We start from the raw sequence: 25254 nt of genomic DNA, 5'->3' as shown, positions 1-25254 counted from the left end.
TTTGACTAATTCCACTTCTGTCTTTGTCAATCCCTACTTTTCCAAGCCTTGCTCAGTGCTATGTTCTAAAGACATTTACTAATCCCATAACATCTATGTTCAAGACCTTCACTTACTTTAGATTTATATTTCATAAACACTTACTACGTGTTTAGGCCACATACTGACCAAGCACTGCAAAGGCAGCTCTCAGTTTACATTTAGGGGGAACAAACTGCAATCTCAGCCTACCCGATTTCTGAAGCAACGCTTAGCAAAACTAAGAGTAATTTAAGAGCCCCATCCCATAGAGGAGGCCTGCTGCCCTAAGCCTAGCATACAGGAAGGCCCAAGCACTCATCCTTCTGATGCACACGGCCTTGACAGTTGGCTGAATCTTCTGTTTAGAGTTCTCAAGCATGTTCCAGTCTCATTTCCTTATTTACAATTTTCAGTATTTTAAAAATTATCTACAATGAGGAAATTTTACATTTATAAATAGGAAAAATACAAAAATTTATTCTTAAAAATCCATTAGCTAGCAATAACACTCCTGCCTGGCTGAGCTGGAACCCAACCCAGAATGCCTCTGAATTCTCAGACAGGGGAATCCTGGAGCTGCCTCGATATACATGGGGGATGAAGAATTCACCTGCCCATGCCACAGGCTAGGAGAAAATTCTTGCAAATCACGGGTATCTAGAAAATATAAAGAACTCTTGAAACTCAATAATGAGAAAACAACTCAATAAAAACTGGGTAAGAGATATGAAGAGACATTTCACCAAAGAAGATGTGCAGATGGCAAACAATCACATGAAAAGATGTTCCAAATCATTAGTCAACAGGCAAATGTAAATTAAAATCTCAATGAGATACCACTACATAACTACTAAAATGTTTAAAATTTAAAAGGTTTGCCACGCCAAGTGTTGGCAAAGATGTGGAGTAACTGGAACTCTTGCACACTGTGGTCGGTGTGTAATATAGTACAACCACTCTGGATAACAGTTTGGCAGTTTCTTTAAAACATAAACATATACGTACCATACGACCCAGACCTTCTTCTAGGTATTTACCTAAGAAAAATGAAAGCATATGTCTGTACTTGTACACAAACGTCATACAGCTTTTTCGGTAATAACCCCAAACCAGAAACAACCCAAATGTCTAACAGATAAATGCATAAATTGTGGCATACGTATAATACTATTCAGCAAAAAAAAGGAATGAATTCCTAAAATACGCTACAACATGCATGAATCTCAAAAAAATTAAGCTGAGTGAAAGAAGTCAGACAAAAACGAGTTCATACTGTATGATTCCATTTATATGAACTTCTAGAAGATGCAAACTAACGTACAGTGACAGAAAGCAGATCAGTGGTTGCCTGGGGATGGGGAGGTGCAGGGAGGCAGGAGAGAAGCAGGATCAGAAGGAAACTTTTGGGGATGATGGATATGTTCGTTATCTTGATTGTGGTGATGGTTTCAGGGGTATAAACATGTCAAAACTCATCAAATTGTACACTTTCAACATGTGCAATTTATTGTATATTAATAAAACCTCAATAAAGCTATCTTAAAAATTCATTAGCACGATGTTTTAGATGTCATATAAATGCTGTAGTTCACAATTATTCAGAAAATTGTCTCAAATCTCTTAAGCCACTTTGTGTGGGTTATAGATACAGTCTTTGTATAAAAAACAAAATGCTTCTTTTCTCTATGCTTTCGCGCAAAACTGAAAAATAAAAGGACAGTGTCTTGACTTTTAATGGTATACACAGACTGCATATATAAAGGACTAGCCTGACTGCCAGGCAGGGCAAATCCTATTGCTCTGAAGAGGGGGAGGGTAGGGCAAGTAATATATTTATTTTTTGTATTACTCTAAGGCTCACCTTTTAAGCAATATTATCCATAACAAAAGGATTAAGGCAACCTGGTTTTCTCAATTTGATTATCCTCTTTAAATTTCACAGACTACTAGATAACGTAAATATATCAGACTGAAATTCTATGTGTGATTGATAAACAGAAGCCACTTAACTGTAAGAGTAATACACACACATATTTTTTCCTTCATATTTGTGCCAAAATCCAATAAATATGTAAATTTAATACTACTGAAAAATTGAAATCCTGAACGTTTAATCTTCCTCCTCTTATTCTGTATGGTGGGTTGTGAATTGCATGGTTATGCAAAAATAATACAAATTTAGATAACAAGTTTACTAATTTCTTCTGAGAGATACCAAAAAAGACAATGGTCCATGCTTGTGGTAGTTTTAATCTTGAGAGACAAGATTACATTACCAAAAATAGCATTAAACAGGATACAATATTCCAGAAGGACCAAGGAGAATCAGAACAGCCCACATGAACTTCACAAATAGGTGACCTTGAGGTTAATTTCATCCGATGGTTAGGGGACAAATATAAACAAAGAAGAGAAGGAAGGCCTCTCCCGTAAGAAGGGTCACTGTGAACAAAGAGCACAGCATCTTTAGAGGACGGCAAAGGACTAACCTCACTAGAGGCACGCAGATAAGCAACAGAAACTAAAACTGCAAAAGAAAGGTAGAGACAAATTATTAGAAGGGCTGAAAAGTCAGGAAAATGTTAGAATACCTAGAGTGGCACACCAGGATTTGTTTACTATTATTGTATAGACTAGGATCTTGAGGAAAGTAGTGTTTTAGAAAGACTGGATTTCAAATAATATGCTGGAGAAGTTGATTGAGAGTATGTAGTCAAGACATTACAAAGTTGTAGCAAAAGACATTAGATCAAGATGAGAGAAGCTTGAATGAAAAAGAAGGGATGTACAGAAATATGGAACAGGACCTAGTGACTCTCAAGTCTACAAAATACTGATGGAAAGGCATTAATAAAGGTTGACTGAAGTTTCAAGCCTGAAGGACTGAAGAAAGAGACATTATGAGTAAGATAACGACAGTAGGAAAGGGAAGTTTAAGAGGAGAAAAAAACAAAGAATTCCATTTCAGACAAGTTAGATGTGGGGAAACAGTGTCTGGTCCAAACGGAAATACGTAAAATGTAGTTGGAAAAATAAGACCTAGTGCTCCAGCGAAAGGAGTAAGTTGGAATTTGGGAGTTGTTAGCATATAAACGGTAGCTGAAATCACAAACATCAGTGGTATTTCAAAGAAAAAATATTGAGATCATGATCTCTAAGATCTCAAATTATACTATGGAAATACATCCCCTTAATTATCACCAAAATTATGTGTATACTCTCACTTCTTTGAAATTTTCAAAAACATCATACTTGGCTGTCATACCAGGACTAAAATATTAATGCAAATATATTATTTTACGTTTCAAAACTGCAGAAACAACCGAGCTCTTCAGTATAATCCAGAGGTGGTAAGTTCGAATGCCAGGCAGATAACTACGAGTGGAACCAGCCTAGCATGGGACAGAAGGAGTGAAGGAGAGCACAGACCTGTCTAAAGAAGGCACGTCTAGGGAAGGAAGGAGGGAGATGCCCAGCGAGTCAGAGGAGGAGCCCTTCGCCAAAACAAGGCTTGTGAGGTCTTGATGCAGGAACCAGTCAAAGAGCTTTCAAAGGTTTTGAGCTGGGAAAGCTGGGAATCAGATTTGTACTAGCTGTCATGGCCGAGGTAGGTAAAAAAACACCACCACACACGAAAAAAACAGGACAAGCTGAAGCTATGGTTAGGGCATCACCGCCCCTGAAGACGACCTCAGGGCACCTGGGAACCTCTGTGGAATGCAGCTTGAAGGTCTCAAGTTGCCTCGTCTGAACGTCCCTCCCCTTTACTACCTGCGTGGGGACTACGGGACTTGGACTCAGAACTGCTGCTCTTGTTGTCACCCGGGCCACTTGAAGAGAGAACCTTTTAGCTAAAATCATTTATTTTTCTTCAAACTATTTTTTAATATATGATTTGGGCTAATATGATTTACTCATAATTTTTTGTTTTAATCTTTTTTATATATTCTTTACGGTATGTCTTTCTATTGTAGCTGTTTTATACTATTTTATCCTTTCTAGTAGTTTTTCTAATTTATTTGCTTTTTCAAATGAAACTAGCAGGCTTTCTAATTATAAAAATATTTTCCATTTTGTGTGTACAAGAAGGGGATAAGTTTGTATATTCTTAGAAAAAAGGATGAAAAAATATACACCAAACCTAATAGTTGTTGCTACCAGGATGCAGGATCAATTTATATTCACTTTACGGTTCTTTTGTAGTATCTCCTTTTTTTCTAAATACTATGCACTATTTTACAATAAAAAATAAAGATTTTTAAAAATTAAAAAATATATAGAGAAGATACCTTTGGCAGCTCCAACCACTGTTCCATGAAGGAATGTGGACCCTGTGTCACCAAGTCTGATTTCTCAAAACTATTATAAAAAAAACCTAGTTTTTGGATGACGGCAACAAATTCAAAATTTTTAAAAATACTCTGCAGATTGAATTAAAAAAAAATACTCTGCAGATTGAATAAATCCTCTACAAATGAGACTTGGCCTTCAGGAGGCAAAATTTTAGACCCAGGATAGGAAAGTGTTTAATAGCCTAAATCTAATCCATATAAGAAAACATTGTGGGGGCTGGCCCAGTGGCATAGTGGTGAAGTCTGCACACTCCACTTCAGTGGCCCAGGGTTTGCAGGTCTGGATCCTGGGCACGGACCCACACGCTGCTCAAGTGATGCTATGCTGTGGCAGCATCCCACATATAAAATAGAGGAAGACTGGCATAGATGTTAGCTCAGGGACAATCTTCCTCAAGCAAAAAGAGGAAGACTGGCAACAGATGTTAGCTCAGGGCCAATCTTCCTCACCAAAAAAAGAAAAACAAAAAAGTTGTGAAAGACTTTGGAATTTAGCGGATATTCTGGCTAGCTCATCCATCCAGGTTATCTCCACCTTTGTTTGTCTTTGACTAAGTAATGTTATAACTCTGCAGGAGATAACTTGTATAAAACTGACAGTCATGCAAATAATTCCTGTCCACAGAAATATACCTGGTAGAATGCATTAATTACTGCCCTGGGGATAGTGACCAGTTTTGCACCATTTATAAATTCAACATTCCTTTATGAGACTAAAAATGTGTGGTGATACTCTGAGTTCTCTTGTGAACCAGTCGTAATATCTTAAAGTTCCCTCTTTAATTAATGAGTTCAGTAAAGTCTTTGACAGATTTTATACTTGTGTCAGAGATATGATTTTATCCTCTTTTAAAATTTATCCATTAACTTTAGATTACCAATTAGGATTACCCAAAGATTCTTCCCGTTTTTCCATCCCACCTGGGTTTTTTATTTTTGAAGGTTTGTGATATTGGTAATGGGGGAAAGATATAGATATCCAAGAGGATAAGTGAGAGAAGAGCAAGGGAAGATATTTAAACTGATATCACTCCACCGAACAGCTGGAAAGCCAATTAATTAAAGCATTAACATAAATTTTATCTCCACTCTGCAATTTATGCTCCAACCTCTCATCCAAAGAAAGGGAAAAGGAAGCAAAAAGATTATCAGAGAACATCACACATAGTAAGTAATGTTTTATCAACTCTCGTCTTTGGGTGCGTGTGCTAGGTCATGATATGAAATGTATTTCTTACTTTGGGTTGAAGGCAAAAAAGTTTCAAAGCCACTGATCATACTTTGGTGCTCACAAACCCCTTAAAAGAATTTTGAAAAATGATGCACTCCTTGCATTTTTTAAGTTGACATCTAAAACTTTTCAGTGAAAATTAGAACGGATGTAGTTTCTAGCATATTATATTTATAGGTTGAAATAAAACCATTCTATCATTCCTTTAAATTTACCCAACGGAATGTAAACACCAGAACATTTTAGTATCCATCATCAACCATTTATAAAATACATAAACAAGTTCTTTTCTAATAGCAGGACATTTTACACTGTTCTTTTTTCCTCCTTGAACTCATATTTCCATTCCATTTCCACTGGTCTGGAGTAGCTCGGAGCTGCCCTCAGACTACAGGAGAGCGGCTTTCACAACACACCCAGAGGAATACAAAGTGCTGGGGCAACTTCATTTTTAAGAGAGTCCGTCCTCTACTTTTTTTAAGAGAGTCTGTCCACCTAGCTGGAAAGTGACATCATGCACATGCATAACAGCCATTAAAAATTGAAGTTACATGATTTAGCAAAACTCATTTCGCTAATATGACCACACAGTCGCTTTTAGCAAAGTGAGAAATTAAATACGTATTATTTTTAGCCAAAACAGAACATCTAAAATACTTAGAAAGTCAGAAGATGTCAAGTTACAAATTGATATTATAAAGCATCAGGTAAGGGAGGATCCTAGGAGAGTGCACAGGGGTCCAGAGAACTTCACAGTGTAGATTTCAACAGGCGTCAAGCTGGGGTGTTTTTTCTTGATTTGATAGTTTCTCCTTGATCCTTACAGTTTAAATCCTTTTCCTATTTTACTTTATATTAAATTAAAGGCAGGAAAAGCTTTTCAGAAATGCGTCATGTAGGATTCAAACATGAAACACTTAAACACAATACAGGAAATCCTAGGTTAAAAGGGTACAGGGCAGGGGGCGGTTCTGGTCTGTCACTACAACTTGGTAACTTTGTTTTAAGATTGGCACCTCAGCTAACATCTGTTGCCAGTCTTTCTTTTTTCTTCTTCTTCTGCCCGAAGCACCCCAGTACACAGTTGTGTATCCTAGTTGTGAGCACCTCTGGTTGTGCTATGTGGGACGCCATCTCAGCGTGGCCTGATGAGCGGTGCTATGTCCGTGGCCAGGATCGGAACTGGCGAAACCCTGAGCAGCCAAAGCAGAGCACACAAACTTAACCACTCAGCCCCTGGGCCAGCCCCATAACTTGATGACCTTTAACAGCTGGCGTTATTTGCCACACAGAGGCTTCATCTGATAAGCTCAACGGCCAGCTACTCAGCATTAGCATGTAATATACCTACCGCCAGGAACAGCTTGCTCTTATGCGTTGTTACCATAATAACGAAATCCTATCATCATGGAAGTATTACATAATCTAGAATTACTAATTTTCTGGAATTTTCTCTAGCAGAATTGCTTTTCAGGGATATGATAAAGTCATCTTGAAAAGTCACAAGTCGGCCCAAGAAAATTCTAGAACAGAACCTTCATTCTTCTCGGATCCTGTTTCCATCATGAACACAGACAGTCTCACTAAAGTAAAACAAACCTCACACAGTTTTACTCTCCTCTGTTACTTTGTAAATAAATATGACTCCCAAAGTCCACATTAGAATCATCAGGGAAGTTTTGTGTAGTTTTGTAGTTGTTGTTGGATTTGGGGATTTTTTGTTTGTTTTCCTTTTAATTAACTACCCTATTATTTTCAGAATCAAGAATGGTGGCCCGGCAGTGATAACAACTCACGGCTTTTTTCCTCTAGTTCTCTGTGTTCTACTCATAAAATGAAAAACAGAGCAACATAATAAAGTCTCCCCTAATTCTACTAATTTAAGAGGGGAATCTCCCATTACATTGGACCAGGGTTTCTCAATCTCTTCACTCTTAGCATTTGGGGCCAGATAGTTCTCTCTTGTACCCTACTCCTCTGTGGATGGGCGTGAACACCCGGTATGTGACTCACTCCAGTCAGAAGACATCTTAATTTCAAGAAGTTTTATTAAAAAAAAAAAAAACAGAAAAAAAACCACTTCTCTTTTTTTAATGCAGTACACATGAAAACCATAGTGGTTTTTTTTTTTTTCCTAAAGATGGATGCTAAATAGTAGGGAGATAAAGAAATTTAGAAGATAAAGTTGCTGCCTTGTGAGAGCTTATAAACAAGCCGTACTTATGATTTATATCATCTGGGTCTCACTCATTGACCAAGAAGGTAATTTAGAGGCTTTAATGTTATCCCAGGTCTTCTAAATTAATGATACAATGATATGCTTTACATTTTAGAAAAGTTACAAACACAATCTTACACAACTGCCACAAAAAAAAATATTTTGGTTTTGGCTTAAATAACACTGCTGTCTAGCAATACAACACAAATTTCTACCCTCTGCATTCAGTGTTGCACCTCTTAAATGAGAAAAAATCCTGAAAAAGACTCCAGACAACTCTAACAAAAAGCATCTCTTCACATAAAACAAATATCTGAGGTGAGTAAACACATTTAAATAATGTCCTAAGGGAGAAGGAAGTCATCCGATGTGAGGTGACACCTCTTTACAACTCTCTATAGCACAGGGAAACCTAGAATGAACAAAGAAAAAAATAAAACATTATTCAGTGTGTGTCTTTAAGTTACTCTATTTGTTCACTTAAATACATTTCACACACAACAGGAACCATCACATTCAACTTCCAAAAGGATTCACTTCCAAAACTGCCCGCTAAAAGTCTGCATTATTTGACTTTCAATACAACCTAACTGCACAATCAAGTATTTACTTCCTCCCCAAATAAAAACAAATTCCTAAAATTCAATCATTTGTTCACTTTTTAATTCACTCAACCAACATGTTTTGAAGGCCAAATACCAGCCAAGCATGGTGCTAGGCCCTAGAGAAACAACACCAGACAAGGCCCATTCTTCGAATTCAAGAACTACCCAGTCCACCTGCTGCCTCTTGGTCTCCTCCACCACCTCTCATAATGCCTATGGGCACAAAGCACGGTCCTGAGTCCTGCGTAAAACCAGCACCATCACGCATGTGGCTAACAGTTGCCAACAGCAGGTCAGGAAGGACTGCTATCCGTCTAAGACTATCTTCAGACTCCTGAGTAAACAGGAAAGCTGGCTGTTTGACCTCCTTCCATTTTTTTTTTTAATGATTTTATTTTTCCTTTTTCTCCCCAAAGCCCCCTGTTACATAGCTGTATATTTTTAGTTGTGGGTCCTTCTAGTTGTGGCATGTGGGATGCCGCCTCAGCATGGCTTGATGAGTGGTGCCATGTCAGTGCCCAGGATCCAAACTGGCGAAACCCTGGGCCGCTGAAGCAGAGCACTCGAACTTAACCACTCGGCCATGGGGCCAGCCCCATTATCTCCTCCCAATTTTTCATCAAAATGCACATAAAGAAACACAAGACAGAGCCAGCCCCAGTGGCCTAGTGGTTAAGTTCAGTACACTCCACTTCGGTGGCCTGGGTTCGGTTTCTGGGCACGGACCTACACCACTCATCAGTGGTCATGCTGTGGCAGCAGCTCACATACAAAAAGAAGAAGATTGGCAATAGATGTTAGCTCAACGCAAATCTCCAGCAAAAAAAAAAAAACACAAGATAAAAACTGGCAATAGCTCTGTCAACCATATGCCAAGGTCTGAATCAAATTCCCATGAACTCACGATCAGTGGGGATTGACCAAGAAGTACAACTCACCAAGAGTTGATTCCTGTACTCTCTGCCATATGCTACATCTTCTGAAATCCTGTCCAGGGAATGAATGAATAAGTGAATAAACAAGCTAACTAAAACAGGAGAGTAAACCACAAAGATGGGGAAAGCATTTCATCCATTCCCATTGCCTGAACTTAATTCTAAAATACAGGAGCTGTACCTACCAGAAAAACAATAGGCTGCCAGACATCCGCCTGCATGGAAACTCTCTAAAGTCTGGCAGAACTCGATGCCCTCCCCTATCCCTACTCCTCCCAGACAAGATCTTTCACCTCCATTCAGAGACTATAGCTTTTGGCCTGAGCAAGCCACAGGAGAGAGGAAGGAGGGCAACAGTTTGTAACTGTCCAAGGAAGACCTTGTAACACAGGGTCCCAGAGAGAAAAGCTCCACGAGCAGAGCACAGGAAGGAAGTCTACTTTCATGTTTAAAGAACTACAAACTGCTCCTAATTCTTTAATTCATAGAGAGATCTCAACAATCCAAGTCACAGCAGACTCAGTCTCAGCCGGGCAGACCCACACATGATGAGTGGCGGTCAGCCACTGGGAACTGGACAAGCCAAGGAACATGTGCATCTGTCTGTCTTCCAGGACCAGACACGGAAACAAGAAGCTGCCTGCAACAGAAAGTTCAGGGAAGAAGACTAAGGTAACATCATCCACCCAGTATCTCCTTCAATAAGCCATCGCCAAAATGTGAGCAACATAAGGAAGGGAAAATGTGGACCCAAAGACTAAGAGGAAGAATAGCTCTCTGATGATAATTTTCCATAAGAAACTGTTGAAAAGTATAGAAAACATCTTGGTAACCCTCAAACGGTTGTAAGAGAACACGATTTCTTACATCCGGGCTGCTGAGCAGAGCTGGGCAAAACATACCATCACCCAAATGAATTCAGGATCTCCACTCTCAGACAAGCCCACACACTTCCTTCCTTCTGGGGAAACACCCTGGGGTTTTCTTCCCCCACCACTACCTCCAGTCATGATCACTAAGATGTCCAATGGATACTTAAGGGCAATCTGGTCATGCTAGGAAGAGTTACATAAGTTTGCAATTTTTTATTTAAGTACTTAGTGTATCAAGGCACTGTGCTCAGTAATTTACATACCCAATCTAACAACCCTGTGAAGCTTTATTATCTCCCATGTTAACACAGAAATTGTAGCTCTGAAAGAATGAATAATTTGTGCAAAAGTCACTTAAGTGAAAGTATCAGGATTTAACCCAGGTCTGTCTGCTCCAAAGTCTACGTTCTTCACTCTGTGCTACACTGCCTCGATATCAAAGCCTAAGTCATCTTCCCATCTAAATGCATCTTCCCCACATGCATTTCTCCTCTATCCTCTATCTCAGAAAAAAGCATGATGCTCCAAACAGCCGCTAGAGACAGAACCATAAATGTTACCTTGATTTCACCCTCTTCCTTCACCCCCTGCCCACCAACCTCTAAGTCCTGCAACCTCATGATATCTTACGAACCTTTTAGCGTCTCTCTATTCCTACTGCTACTGCTTGAGTTCACCTCACCAGCATCTCCAGCATGAATTATTGCAACGCCCTTGGGTATCCTTCCAACACAGCGGACTCCCAGTAGCCACGTTTGTTCTCAGTCCTCCCCAAGTCCTCTTCCACACCACAGCTGGTTGGAAGATGTATGGTCAAGTGACTAGAGCAGGCAAATTACATTCTCCCAAAAGCTGGTCACAAAGCCTGGGATAACCATGTGGGTCTACGTAAACAATGAAGCAACAAACGCCTGGCTGAAAAGAAGGTGGTCTCAAAAAGAGACAGAAGACAGCTTGTCTTCTGAAAGCTTTCCCGTTCACAGCTTCAATCCTTGTGAGGTCAGGAACCCTTAGGCTAAGTCAAGCTAGCCAGCTGGCTTGCCCTGGTGGTCTAGTGGTTAAGACTAGGCGCTCTCACCACTGTGGCACCAGTTCATTTCCTGGTCAGGGAACCACACTACCCATCTGTCAGTTGTCATACTGTGGTGGCTGCATGTTACGGTGATGCTGAAAGCTATGCCATCAGTATTTCAAACACCAGCAAGGCAGACAGGTTTCAGTGAAGCTTCCAGACTCAGACTAGAAATTCACCAGCAATATTCACCAGCAAACCAGATAGGAGAAATCCACATCAGGATACATTACACAGTAAAACTGCAGAACCCAGATAAACTGAGGATCAAGCAGAAAGACACTAAAGCTTACAACAGAATCACAATTTAAAAGGAAAGTAAGGGCCAGCCCAGTGGCGCAGCGGTTAAGTTCACACATTCTGCTTCGGTGGCCCAGGGTTCACCAGTTCGGATCCTGGGTGAGGACATGGCACCACTTGGCAAGCCATGCTGTGGCAGGCATCCCACATATAACATAGAGGAAGATGGGCACAGATGTTAGCTCAGGGCCAGTCTTCCTCAAAAAAAAAAAAAAAAGGAAAAGGACAGTAAATATTAAAAGAGTAAAACAATATCAGCACAGTCTTGAGAGAAATTAACTGTCCATTTAGAATTCTCTATCACAGAAAGACAGTAAACCTATCTTTTGAGAACAAGGATAAAATAAACATATTCAGAAAAAAAACAAACTGATGGAATTTACTACCAAAGATTCTCACTAAAAGAACTTCCAAAGAAGGTACCCCCAAAAGAAGGGAAATAATACCAGAAAAAAGGTTGAGATGTAAAAATAAATAGTTAAGCACAGAAAATGATAAATATTCTTCAAGCAAATCTTAACTGCATACAGCAGTAATAATGCCTAATTTGTGGGGTTACAAGAAATCAAGATAGAACAAGAACTCTAGACAACAGCATACAAATTGGGAAAGGGTAAATGGAGTTATAGGGTCTTATCTTGACACTGAGTAAAATAACTTTAGACTATAAGTTTAACACGCATGCTAATGGTTGACCACAAAAATTTTTTAAAGAAAACATGTAACATTCACACTAATACAGAGGAACAAAATGGAACTGAGGAAAACACTAACAAAAAGTCAATTAAAAAGAAGGCAACAGAGGAGAAAAAAATAAACAACAAAAAAAGCAGAACACACAGGAAGCACAAAATGACTCTAGAAAGGAACCCAAAAATACCAGTAACCACGATCAATGTAAACGGACCAAAGATAGAAAAACGAAACCTCCAGCTATCTGCACTATTTACAAGAGACACACCTAAACCATATGGACACCAAGAAGTTGAAAGTTATCAGGCCAACAGACACAAACATCATAAGGACCACACAGTATAAATATCAAATAAGGTTTACTGGAGAAAACGTAACAAGCAGAGAAGTGGCAAAGTGCCCATGATCCCCCATACTTTAGTGTTCCCACAGAGAGGAACCCAGCCCCCACACACTTGGGCAATAATGTGATCGTAGAATATCCTGGTTAAAGAAGTGCCTTGTGAAGAAGGGAGCTGCTGGGGCCCCAGGCTGGTATCAGCCTGTCTTCCCTCGAGCTGAGACGTGCCAAGTCAGCTCTCTGATAAGCCACCAAAGAGAGGAGGAAATGACCATCCAAGCCCACGGGTCTTGCTCCGCTAGGTGAAGTGAAGGATGGAAAAACATAAATTCTAACCAAAAGAAAGCTGATATATCTAAATTTGTCTACAGACAAAACAAACTTTAAGGCAAAAAGCACTACTTCATTTCACCATTTTGCTTCATAATCTTCATCTTGTATGTACCAAATGACAAAATCTCCAAAAATATATAGCACAAGTCATCAGAAGTTCAAGGAGAAACTGCCAATGCTACTATCTATAGAATATTTAATGCAATTATCTCAACAATTGAGACATTAATCAGACAAAAGAAAACAGAAAGAGTTGAATGCTGAAATTAACAAGCTTGATCCAACAACTGGAAAATACAAGCGCACATGAAACATTTACAAAAATTGTCCATGTACTTGATAAGCCTTAAAGGAAGTCTCATATACTTTCAAAGAATAAGTATCAGAACATACCATCTGACGATAATGCCATTACATTAGAAATTAACAACAGGAAATAATTGTAATAAATAAAACCTATACATTTGGAAACAAAAGCAACCCATGAGTCAAAGAAGAAATATGCTGGAAACTAGAAAATATTTAGAACTTGATGATTAACATCTACTTAGGAAAACTCACGGGATATGCCTAAAGCAGTAGGTACAGGTAACTCTACCAGACCCAGAATGTTTTATAGGTGAGTTCTACCAAACAGTCAATGAATAGATAACTCCAACTTTACACAGAATCCTAGAGAATAGAAGAAACACTCCACAACTCCTTTCCTGAGACTAGTATAACCCTAATAATACTATACAAGACTATACAAGAAAGAAAAATCACAGGCCAATCTCACTTAGGAACAAGGATGCAAAAATCCTAAACATAACAATAGCAAGTCAAATCCAGGAATATATAATAAAACATCATATACATAACCAACTTGTGTTCCTTCCAGGAATGAGAGCATGGTTGAACAATGGAAAATATATTCATTTCAATCATCTCAATTAAGGCAAAAAAATGCATTTGATCAAATTCTATAACGACTCAATTAAAATTCTTATCAAACTAGGAACAGAAAGGAAAGTCCTTAACCTAATAAGTAGAACTTCAAGTAGTAAAGGACCTCCAGGAAGGCTCCTTAAAGGGAGCTAAGTCCCACAAAGGTACACCCTCTTGCCTGCCCACATTTCTGCTGCCTGGAACAGGGACTAGATGGCTGATGCTCCAGCACCTATAGTGGCCTATGAAGTGACAAGTCTAGAACCAGATACTGAGCATAAAACAAGTGAAAGATGGAAGGAATCTGGGTTCCTGATGTCTTAGGGGCACTCCCACATGCTGAGTTTGCATGCCTCTGGACTTCACTGACATGTGAAACTATGCCTTTGTGTATTTAAGACACTACTTACACGGTCAAACCCCATCTTAACTCAAAGACCATCTATATTCAAAATGGCAATAGGAGCTCTAACCTGGACAAAAGACAAGAAAAATAAATAAAATACTTAAGAATTGTTGAGACACAAAACTGTAGTTATTCACATATGATCAGAAAATCCAAGAGAATCTTATAGAAAATTATTAGAAATAAGAGTTTAGCAGGACAGCCAACGGAAAGTCAAATATTTCTATATACAGGCAACGGTCAGTTAAAATCATTAAAAAGATTTTTAATACCATTTATAATAGCAAAAACAACAAGGTAACTAGGAATAAATCTAACCTATAAGTGAAGACTTTTATGTAGAAAATTATGAAACTTTTTGGAAAGAGTCTAAGAGGGCCACGATAGCTCAAGAATAGTAAGAGTTATCATTAATATGCTACTTGTTCTGAAATCAATGCAAGGTTTCAATGCAACTGTGATCACATCCCAACACAGTTTCTCATGAAACCTGACAAGCTCAATTTTATATGGAGCAGCAGAGAGCTGAGAACACAACGAAGACATTTCTTGAAGAACACAGCAGGGTAGAAGGACTCGCCCCCAGACATCAAAAGTTATCAGAAAGCCACAGTACTGATGAGAGTGGATACCGGTACGGGGACAGAAAACTAGACCACTGGAACACAACTGAGAGCCCAGCAACAGACGTATACACATACGTAAACTTAAGGTGACACTGAAGGTCAGTGGCAAGAAGGGGACATAGTCAATAAATAATGCCTGGACAACTGAAATGAAAACAAGACGAAGACATTGGATCTGACAACATATATTAAAAATTCAATTCTAAATAATGGAATATTAAACATGAAAGACAAAAATACTAAAACATTTTTAAGGATCCTTAAATGAGATTTTTTAAATTGACTTTTTCAACTATATTAAACTTAAGGGAAAAAGCGTTTTAACTTTAGTAAAAGTAGGAGCTCTTTAGAAAGAAAGGAACAAAGGAAGGGCAGGCCCAAAACTGAGAAATGTAGCCTTACTATCCACACAAATGTAAAACGCTCTCAAAAATCAATAAGAAAAAGCAGCAAAAGACAAAAAATGGTAAACACAAATGGCCATTAAATATTTGAAAAGCTGTTCAACCTTATTAGTAATAAGGGAAAGCAAATTAAGACCACAATAAGAAATCATTTCGTATCCATCAGATTAGGAGGAAAAAACTTCAAGAGTTACCAAAAACGTAGATCAACTGGAACTCTCTTACACTCCTGATAAGAGGATAAACTGGTACCACTACTTGGGAAAAATATTTGGTTTTACCAGTAAAACTGAAGATACACACCCTATATTCCAGCAGTTCTACCGACAGACCTTTGCACAGCTGTACCAAGAAAGAGGCACAAGCATATTCACCGCAGCCCTGCATGCAACAGAAAGGAACTAAAAACAACAGAAAGGTCAGTCAACAACAGAGCAAAACAGCAGGGTGAAAAGAATGAACTCCACTCACACGTGTCAACACAGATTAATCTCAAAAACAAGCAAATGAAACAAGTCAGAAGGTATATATGGTATGGTTCCATTTACATAAAGGTCAAATTGGCAAAATTAAACAACGTGCCATTGAGGAATGCCTATCTGTGAGATATAACTATACAGACAAGCTCAGGGAGCTTAACACAAATTTCAAGATAGTGTCTGTTTCTGGCTGGTCGGGAGGAGGACTTAAGGCAGTGCAAACTACTAACTGGTAAATTTCCATTTCTTAACCTGAATGAGAGGCCCACAAGGGTTCATCTATTTTCTCTGGAAACTATACATACCACCTATACACACACTCTGTGCATTATATATTACATAATAAATTTTAAGTCTCTAAAAAATATCCAAAAAGCTGTTTTAAAATCTTCCTGCTCATCTTCCTGTTAAAAAAAATGCCATTGGTATGTAAAAGTGGCCTTTTAACTGTAATAAACAATGCTATTAGCTTCTGGTACTTTAGGGACTGCTTTTTAAGAAAAATTGCTATTTGGGGCCGGCCTGGTGGCGCAGCAGCTAAATGCACACTATCCGATTCTCGGTGGCCCGGAGTCTGCAGTTCAGATCCCAGGTGCGGACATGGCACCGCTTGGCAAAAGCCATGCTGTGGTAGGCATCCCACATATAAAGTAGAGGAAGATGGGCATGGATGTTAGCTCAGGGCCAGTCTTCCTCAGCAAAAAGAGGAGGATTGGCAGTAGTTAGGTCAGGACTAATCTTCCTCAAAAAAAAAAAAAAGAAAGAAAAGAAAAATTGCTATTCAAGATATTCATGTGTGCTCTACCCTACATAATAACCATCAACTTGTCTTCCAAAGCAACGCTAAAGCGCAAAAGACGTTAAGGCTTTATGCAGAAATATAAAATAGGCTTTTATTGCACTAATACAACCACCTTTGTATACACCAACTGATATGCATCCTGCATCTGTTAACGAAATCCTTTAAATCTGTTTAAGAGACAGCAAAATTAAAACACAAATATATTAAGTGCTATGTAAACGCTGAGGAAGGCTAAGTATCATTTAATTATGATACATTAGATTTCCATCGTAAATTGCCGCGTGAAGTCTCAAAAAGGATCTTCTGTGCTTAAGACAACAGCGGGACTAAACTGGCAACTCCAGCTAGGTACCAGAATTTGAACGGCGACAACGCGGTGGCCTCAGGCAAAAATCACAGACTCAGTTGCCAAAAAATAATATCCCAATAAAAAGTTTTTTCCAATTTCCGCAACACCGTTGGCAGGTATTTTTATGAGCACTCATTCTGGAATATCCCTGGTAGATAAAGCCCCGAAAATCAAAAGCCATATGACCCAGCGACAGATTCGAGAATCTCCCCAAATCTCGTTGAAACAGGTTATCTTCTTCTTCACCTCCAGATCTCCCTTCCAGAGTCCTGGGGTGTGGAGAGCAATGGGGAAAAGATTGCTGCGGAGTTAAGAAGAGTCGTGAATCACGTGGACAAAAGTTAGTCAGCTGGGACCTTGCAAAACATTGTCATCTAACCCCTCATTTTGCGGATGGGGAAATTACGCCTCAAGGAGAAGCGCGCCTGCTTATCATCGAACAGCTGTTTAAATTCAACTCCTCTCTTAGCCCAGCGGTCTTTCCCCCTACATACCCCCCCAATACTTCAGTTCGCTGTTAACACGGAGGAGTTAAGAAAATCCGCTTCTCCGCAGTATGGCCAGGTTGTCAGGGCTAGAAAAGGTCGTAGAGGTAATCGAGTCAACTCCTCTTCCCACAGATGGGGAAACTGAGGATGGAAGGTGACGCAGCTTGGGCGGCAAATCACCGAACCTATGCCACCGAGCAGTAGGAGCCTGACAAAGGTGATGAAGATCACCGGCCACCCCAGTACTCGTCTCCAGGAGGACAACTGTCTAAAAACTCCCGATCCCTAGCTTTCATTCAGCGAGAATCCCGCCCCTCCCACGCAGAACCGGGAAGAGGGGAGGCGGGGAAACGCGAACAGCCGGTGCGCAGCACTGAGAATGCCGCGGCGGGACCGGCGCCAACTCCCGCCTCTCTTCCGCATCCGCCGGTGGGGACAAGGGGAGACAGCAAGGCTGCGGCGCCTCGCGCGAGAAGAGATACCTGAGGCTCGAGACGCTGTCCCCCGCCGCACCCGCACCGGAGCCCGACACCCTGCTTCCGGGGTCAAGTCGCCGCTTGGAGGCCGGAGATCACTAGAGGGAGCCCCGCCCCATCCAAGCCCGGCCTCCACTGCCCACTTTGCGGAGGACCCGGGCAACTTCCGGGACGCCGCGCGTCACTAAGCAGCCGATCCCCACTTCCGGACGCATCCCCTCCTTCGCCGTCCCTTTTGGGAAGCCTGCGATGTCGATCGAAATTTCCGCGCGTTTGATTGGCGGAGCGAGAGCGCTGGTCTCTGCCGATTGGTGCCGGGAAATCCGCCCCATAGACGCCCGCGGGGCGCACAGTTTCCCTCGTGCTCTTGTTTCCCGCCAGCCGCGCGTGTTGCGGCGCAATCATGGCGGACGTGATGGAGTTGCCCAAGTCGCGCATCAACGCCAGTTTGCTAGCTCAGTTCATCGATCGGCCCGTCTGCTTCGTAGGGAGACTGGAAAAGGTGCGCGCGCTCGCCGCCCTCGGCTCCCCGGTCCGTAGCCGGTGGGAGGGACCCGTGACCGCTGGGCGGCCTCGGGGGGGGTAATGGAGGTTGAAGGAGGACAGAAAGCCTTAGACCATCACTGCCCTCCCGATTGCTTTATTTTGCACAAGGGGACTTTTTGCACGGTTTTTAGCCATTGCTGCCCCATTTTGGCGCCTCTGTTGTGGCGCGAAATCGCTATGTTTTCGAATGCGCTTCGTTCTAAATCCTAGCGCGCCACCCCCCGCTCCCCGTTGTTTGTGTTTACATAAAGGAAGTTATAGCCGTGACTCCCACAGTTACCTTCTGATTTCTCAGTTTAGCCAGACTTGATAGTGTAATTTTCTTCCTTCCTTATCTTATGCAATTTTCTCTCTCAAACCTCGTTTTCTCTGAAGTCACTTCTCCATAAAACCTTCCTTGATTGTCCCTTCCAGATCTTATAGCAGTCTGTCATCTTACACCAGTGTTCCGAGTGCAGCCCCTTCATTCTGCTGGTGAGGAACAGGCCCAAAGTCTCGGAATCAGTGAACCAAGAAGGCTGAGGGGGGAAAAATTATATAAAGGCTTATTTAGCAGTTCATTTCAGCCACACATCCTCTTCATGAAATAGGTGTTATTCCAGCTTCACAGGGAAACTAGGTAGGAGTGTTGTATGCTTAAAATGTTCAACGCCACAGCAGGTAGCAAAGCTGGGATTCGAGCCAGAGCTGACTGCTCTCTTCGCAGCTGTCACACAGGAGTAGACCGAGATCATCTGACAACCAGTTCTTTCTTTGCTTCATCATGCCTAATTTTTAAAACATACCCTTAGTGCCATATGTACAATTTAAATCATGAGTGCCAACAGATTTCACTTTTACGTAGTATGGACGTTCTTTAATTTGTTCTTAGCACAGGGGTGCCAGATTTAGCAAATAAAAATACAGGACATATTTGTACTAAAAAAGTATTGTTGTTTATCTGAAATTCAAATTTAACTAGGTGTCGTTTGACCAGATATGGTAACACAATTTATTTGAGGCAAATAAACCGTTCAAAAACAGTTGCTTTGTACACACGGACTAAGTTTGAGTCAATCTGCTCATCTTTTGTCAAACTTTTAATATTTTTATCTTAATGAAATTTTAAAGGTTTTGTTTATGTGGGATTTTTTTAAACTTTTTATTGAGATTATGATGGTTTACAACCTTGTGAAATTTCAGTTGTACATTGTTGTTTGTCAGTCATATTGTAGGTTTACCACTTCACCCTTTGTGCCCACCCCCTCCACCCCCCTTTCCCCTGGTAACCACTAATCTGTTCTCTTTGTCTGCATATTTAACTTCCACAAATGAGTGGAGTCATAACAGAGACTGTCTTTCTCTATCTGGCTTATTTCACTTAACATAATACCCTCAAGTCCATCCATGTTGTTGTGAATGGGACGATTTAATGGCTGAGTAGTATTCCATTGTGTATATATACCACATCTTCTTTATCCAGTCATCAGTTGATGGGCACTTAGGTTGCTTCCATGTCTTGGCTATTGTAAATAATGCTGCAATGGACATAGGGGTGCATGGGACTTTTGGGATTGCTGATTTCAAGTTCTTTGGATAGATACCCAGTAGTGGGATGGCTGGGTCATATCGTATTTCTATTTTTAATTTTTTGAGAAATCTCCATATTGTTTTCCATAGTACCTGCGCCAGTTTGCATTCCCACCAGCAGTGTATGAGGGTTCCTTTTTCTCCACAACCTCTCCAACATTTGTTACTTTTTGTTTTGGTTATTTTTGCCATTCTAACGGGTGTAAGGTGATATCTTAGTGTAGTTTTGATTTGCATTTCCCTGATGATTAGTGATGATGAGCATCTTTTCATGTGTCTCTTGGCCATCCATATATCTTCTTTGGAGAAATGTCTGTTCATGTCCCCAGCCCATTTTTTGATTGGGTTGTTTGATTTTTTGTTGTTGAGTTGTGTGAGTTTTTTACATAGTATGGAGATTAACCCTTTGTCGGATACATGACTTGCAAATATTTTTTCCCAGTTAGTGGGTTGTTTTTTTTGTTTCAATTCTGTCTTCCTTTGCCTTGAAGAAGCTCTTCAGTCTGATGAAGTCCCATTTGTTTATTCTTTCTATTGTTTCCCCTGTCTGAGAAGACTTGGTGTCCGAAAGATCTTTTGATACTGATGTGAAAGAATGTACTGCCTATATTTTCTTCCAGAAGCCTTATGGTTTCAGGTCTTACCTTTAGGTCTTTGATCCATTTTGAGTTTATTTTTGTGAATGGTGAAAAGAATGGTCAATTTTCATTTTTTAATCATGTGTTTCTTTTTTAGATTCATCCCACTGGAAAAATGTTTATTCTTTCAGATGGAGAAGGAAAAAATGTAACCATTGAGTTGATGGAGCCTGTATGTTTAAGTATTAATTCTATGTATATTTAGTTAATTCTTCATCTTGGTTTGGTTTGTTGTTGATGCTTCTGATTCTTGGAGTGGATGTATAAAGGACCAGCTTATAGAACTTCCCTGGCTCTAAAATTAAACTATTTTCCTTTGTATTTCCCTTCGTGTTTTTAACCATTGATTCTTGGGCTCTGTGATTTTTAATACATCCCTTAAATGCAGGGTGGCAATCCTCATTCCTTATGAAAGACCATAAAATCACACAAGAAAAATCTTCCATTTAAATCACTTTTTCCTTCTTCAAGAGTTTTACCTTTTTAAAATTCTATTTTCGGATACATATATTTTCAGTTGTCACTTATTTGTTTTTACATTATGTTTATCATACTTAAAAACATTTTCTTTGGTCTTTTACGAAGACAAATCCGTGTGCTATATATATGTGTTAAAGTATACAGAACACACTATGCAAGATAGAGATTTCAGTGTGTCCTTTTAAACAAATTACTCCTTATAGAAATACTGGGCACTCTCAATATCTTTAAGTGATTGGTCTTCAACTTAAATGTTTAACTGTGTCATTGGACCTGAAACTACTGCTAAAGGTAACAGTACTTGTGACATGCTGACAGTAAGGACTCAAACATTTTTTAACAAGTTACAATTCAGATTTTACATTGGTAAATCTTTTAACTATTTTCTTACGTAAAATGAAAGATTAGTGAACTGTATAACAATTTTCCAAGTTAGTTATCATCTGAAGATGTCATAACACCAGGTTGATATTTTGTTCTTTGTGTTAGCTTGATGAAGAAATCTCTGGAATCGTGGAAGTAGTTGGAAAAGTAACAGCCAAGGCAACCATTATGTGTGCATCTTATGTCCAGTTTAAAGAAGATAACCATCCTTTTGGTAAATAAAGCAGTCTAGTATTTAGTAGTTTCGTGTAATTAGAAGGAAAACAATTTTATTCTTAATTTGATATATGTTACTCTTGAGTCTCAGTCCTGCTACATTTTCAGTTCTCTAGAAATTTCTGATCCCAGAGGAAATGGGAGGATGTTTTGGCCTGCTTCTAAGTAGTGCTTGTGTATGTAGGGAACTCAAAAATTAACGTTTGTGGAAAGGGAAATTTTAAAAATAGGGCAAACAAAAATAATGTTAATAGTTTTGTTGTTTTGCTTTGATATATGAATTGAAGGCGTCAAATAATGCATAACACTTAAACACAACCAGGCAAGAACCGTGCCTGTATAATGGATGTCAAAGTGGATGGCCTCCTGTACCCATGTCTTATTTTTTGGAGCCACAGTTAAATAAATATGATGACCATATCTCGTTTTAGAAGTTGGATTGTGAAAATAAGTTGACCTCTAAAAGGGAGAGAAAAGAGAAATGGGTAGAAATCTTTCAGATGATAATTGACATTATAGCTTTCCACTATAGATTAAACGTTTGCTAAAATGTTTCTTTCAGATCTTGGACTTTACAATGAAGCTGTGAAAATTATCCATGAGTTCCCTCGGTTTTTTCCTTTGGGAGTTGTGCAATATAATTGATCTTGATGAATTTTTTATACTTACAAAGGAGGTACATTGAAGACCATTAAAGGAGGCTGCTGGTATTTGAGGGAGAGATTCCTGTGATTTTTAATATTTTGTTTGTTCTTTTTTTAAATGTGTTTACCTAGCTTTATTAGATACTCCAGTATGCCATTTTTAATGGGACTGGTGTATTAACAGTTCTCTCCTAAGTCTTCATAAAGAATCACTTCTCCAGTGTATGGTCACGTCAGATGTAAGAACAAAGCAGTTGTCTGAGTTGTGTTTTCTGTTTTATTAATAAAAGTTTAAATGGTACATACTCTTGGTCATTCCATTCTTATTCTTTTGGTCATATATTCAAGCACAAACTTGGAATTTCACAGCTGTAAGGTTAGGACCTAGACCTACCACAATGAACCCTGGGCCAACTGTGTTAAGAATTCACTTAACACAGTTCATGCTATCTCATGAACTATACCATGTTAATTACTTCCTTGACACTCAATTTAAAAATGGTTGATTTTGACTTATTAAAAGAGCAAACAGAATCCTGTATCTTCTGTAATTTGTGAATACCTATATTAGGGTTTTCCAGACAATCAGAACCAATAGGATATGAATAGATATATGTAAGAGATTTGTTACACGAGTTTTATGTGGTTATGGAGGCCGAGACGTCCCACAATCTGCCATCTGCAAGCTGGAGAACCAGGGAAGCTGGTAGGGTAAGACAGTTCAAGTCAAAGGCCTGAGAATCAAGGGAGCGGATGGTATATCTTGCAATGTGGGGTCAAAGACCTGAGATGTGGGAGGTCACTGGTGGAAGTCCCAGAGTCCGAAGGCCTAAGAACCAGGAGCTCCAATGTCTGAGGACAGAAGATGGACACCCCAGCTCAAGAAGAGAGCAAATTCACCCTGCGCCTTTTTGTTTGGGCTCTCAATGGATTGGATAATGTCCACCCTCGTTGGTGAGGGCTGTCTTCTTTACTCAGTCTTCTGATTCAGATGCTAATCCCTTCCCACACACCCTCACAGACACACCCAGGAATAACGTTGTACCAGCTATCTGGGCAGCCCTTGGCCCAGTCAAATTGACACGTAAAATTAACCATCACAGTACCACTCAGAATTTTAAAACTGAGCATTACTAGTGCCAAATAAGGGGTACCTGAGCATTAAAGCAGTTGATGGAATCATTTGATTTTTTTTCTTCCTTTCAACTAATTCTAAGTCCATTTAGATTGTAAATTATACTAAAAATATTTATTTTAAATTGCTATCATCTTTAATTTCAACTTTTACCCCCAAATACTCTACAAATTACTTAGGAACATTGCCACAGCCACTTAGGGTAAAGCATTTTATTATAGGAAGTGAAGACAATTATAGTTGAAATTTAGGTTTATGAGGGCCAGTCTCAATAACAGTTGTCTTGAATGCCAGAGAAAGGGTCAGTCTTCAACTGAGTTAACCTCTGAAAACTCACTGCTAGTAAATGTTAAAAGTGCCCTACTTCAAACCTCTGAACTACTATATTTAGTAAATTGGACCGAAAGAATAGGGTATCTTGCTTTCCGTCAAACGAATCCTTTATACTAATGATTTATGGTGCCATATCTCTAGCCCCAGCCTCACTTCTGAGCTGCTTGACATCTGCACCAGGATGTCCCACCAGCTCTAGCTTGAATGAGTGTAGTCTGAATGAGTGCAGCCCCCCTGCTATTTGTTCCCTGATTTTTGGGTAATAGTTTTAAGATATGTCACATATATAATTCACCTATTTCACATGTACAATTCAGTGGCTTTTAGTATACGCAGAGTTACACAACCATCACCACAATCAATTTTAGAACATTTTCATCACCCCAAAAAGAAGCTCTGTACCATTTACCTGTCATGGACCAATCCCTCCACCACTGCCACCTGCCCACCAACCCTAAGAAACCACTAATGTACTTTCTGTCTATTTAGATTTGTTTATTCTGGATATTTCATATAAATGGAATCATACGGTCTTTTGTGACTGACTTTCACTTAGCATAATATTTTCAAGGTTCATCCAAGTTGTAGCATATGTCAGTGTTTCATCCCTTTTTATGGCCAAATAATATTCCGTTGTATGGATATATCACATTTTGTTTATCCATTCATCAGCTGGTGGTTTCCACCATTTGGCCCTAAAGAATAATGCTATTCTGAACCTTCATATAGAAGTTTTTGTGTGTACATGTGTTTTTATTTCTCTTGGGTATATACCTAGGAGTGGAATTGCTGCATCAAATAGTAAATATATTCAACCTTTTGAGGAACTGCCAAACTGTTTTTTAAAGGAGCGATACCATTTTCTATTTCCAGCAGCTATATTTGAGGATTCTAACTTCTCCATATCCTCAGCAACACTTATTATCTGACTTTTTGATTACAGCCATCCTAATTGGTATGAAGTGACATTCGTGGTTTTGATTTGCCCTGTTTCTTTTAAAGCTAACATAAGCCACTCCCTTGCCCAGCAAAGCTTGAATACCTTAATCCTTTTCACTGCCATTGCCACTGTAAGTTTAGGCACTGTCATCTCTTACTTGAACTATTGCAACAGCCCTAACTACATAACTGGCCTTGCTGTTTTCAGCTTCTTCCTATCACCCAGCCAATAGAGTTGCACTAAACATGAGTTGTAGGGGCCGGCCCTGCGGCGTAGTGGTTAAGTTTGGACACTCCGCTTTGGCAGCCCAGGGTTTGCCAGTTTGGATCCCTGGCGCAGACTTAACGCACCGCTTGGCAAGCCATGCTGTGGCTGGCATCCCACATATAAAGTAGAGGAAGATGGGCACAGATGTTAGCTCAGGGCTAATCTTCCTCAAA

The 25254-nt window shown here is 39.7% G+C and overlaps 2 protein-coding genes across 7 annotated transcripts in view; one reads left to right on the top strand and one right to left on the bottom strand.

Moving 5' to 3' along the window:
* The window catches only part of UMAD1 (UBAP1-MVB12-associated (UMA) domain containing 1), a 218039-nt gene extending 199672 nt beyond the window's left edge, over positions 1-18367 (bottom strand). The window contains exons 1-4 of one of the 6 annotated variants that reach the window (XM_070615730.1): positions 17936-17986; positions 9366-9414; positions 8204-8234; positions 1027-1058 (exon numbers count right to left, since the gene is read on the bottom strand). In XM_070615730.1, the coding sequence (XP_070471831.1) occupies positions 1027-1029 (3 nt within the window). In that variant the 5' untranslated portion in view covers positions 1030-1058; positions 8204-8234; positions 9366-9414; positions 17936-17986. Of the gene's footprint in view, positions 1-1026; positions 1059-6955; positions 7130-7634; positions 8235-9365; positions 9415-17935 lie in introns of those variants that run through there. The other 5 variants (XR_548180.2, XM_070615729.1, XM_070615731.1 and 2 more) reach the window with 5 other exon arrangements.
* On the top strand, positions 18297-22707 carry RPA3 (replication protein A3). Its single transcript, XM_008540838.2, has 4 exons — positions 18297-18431; positions 20780-20854; positions 21652-21760; positions 22325-22707. Exons 1-4 carry the CDS (start codon positions 18333-18335, stop codon positions 22405-22407), a joined length of 366 nt encoding a protein of 121 aa, XP_008539060.1. The 5' UTR covers positions 18297-18332; the 3' UTR covers positions 22408-22707.
* The last annotated feature ends 2547 nt before the right edge of the window (positions 22708-25254 follow it).

This window comes from Equus przewalskii, chromosome 4, assembly GCF_037783145.1.
Source record: "Equus przewalskii isolate Varuska chromosome 4, EquPr2, whole genome shotgun sequence".
Classification (NCBI taxonomy): Eukaryota; Metazoa; Chordata; class Mammalia; order Perissodactyla; family Equidae; genus Equus; species Equus przewalskii.
Note: the sequence above shows the minus strand (reverse complement) of the source record. Positions and strands in the feature narration are given on the sequence as shown.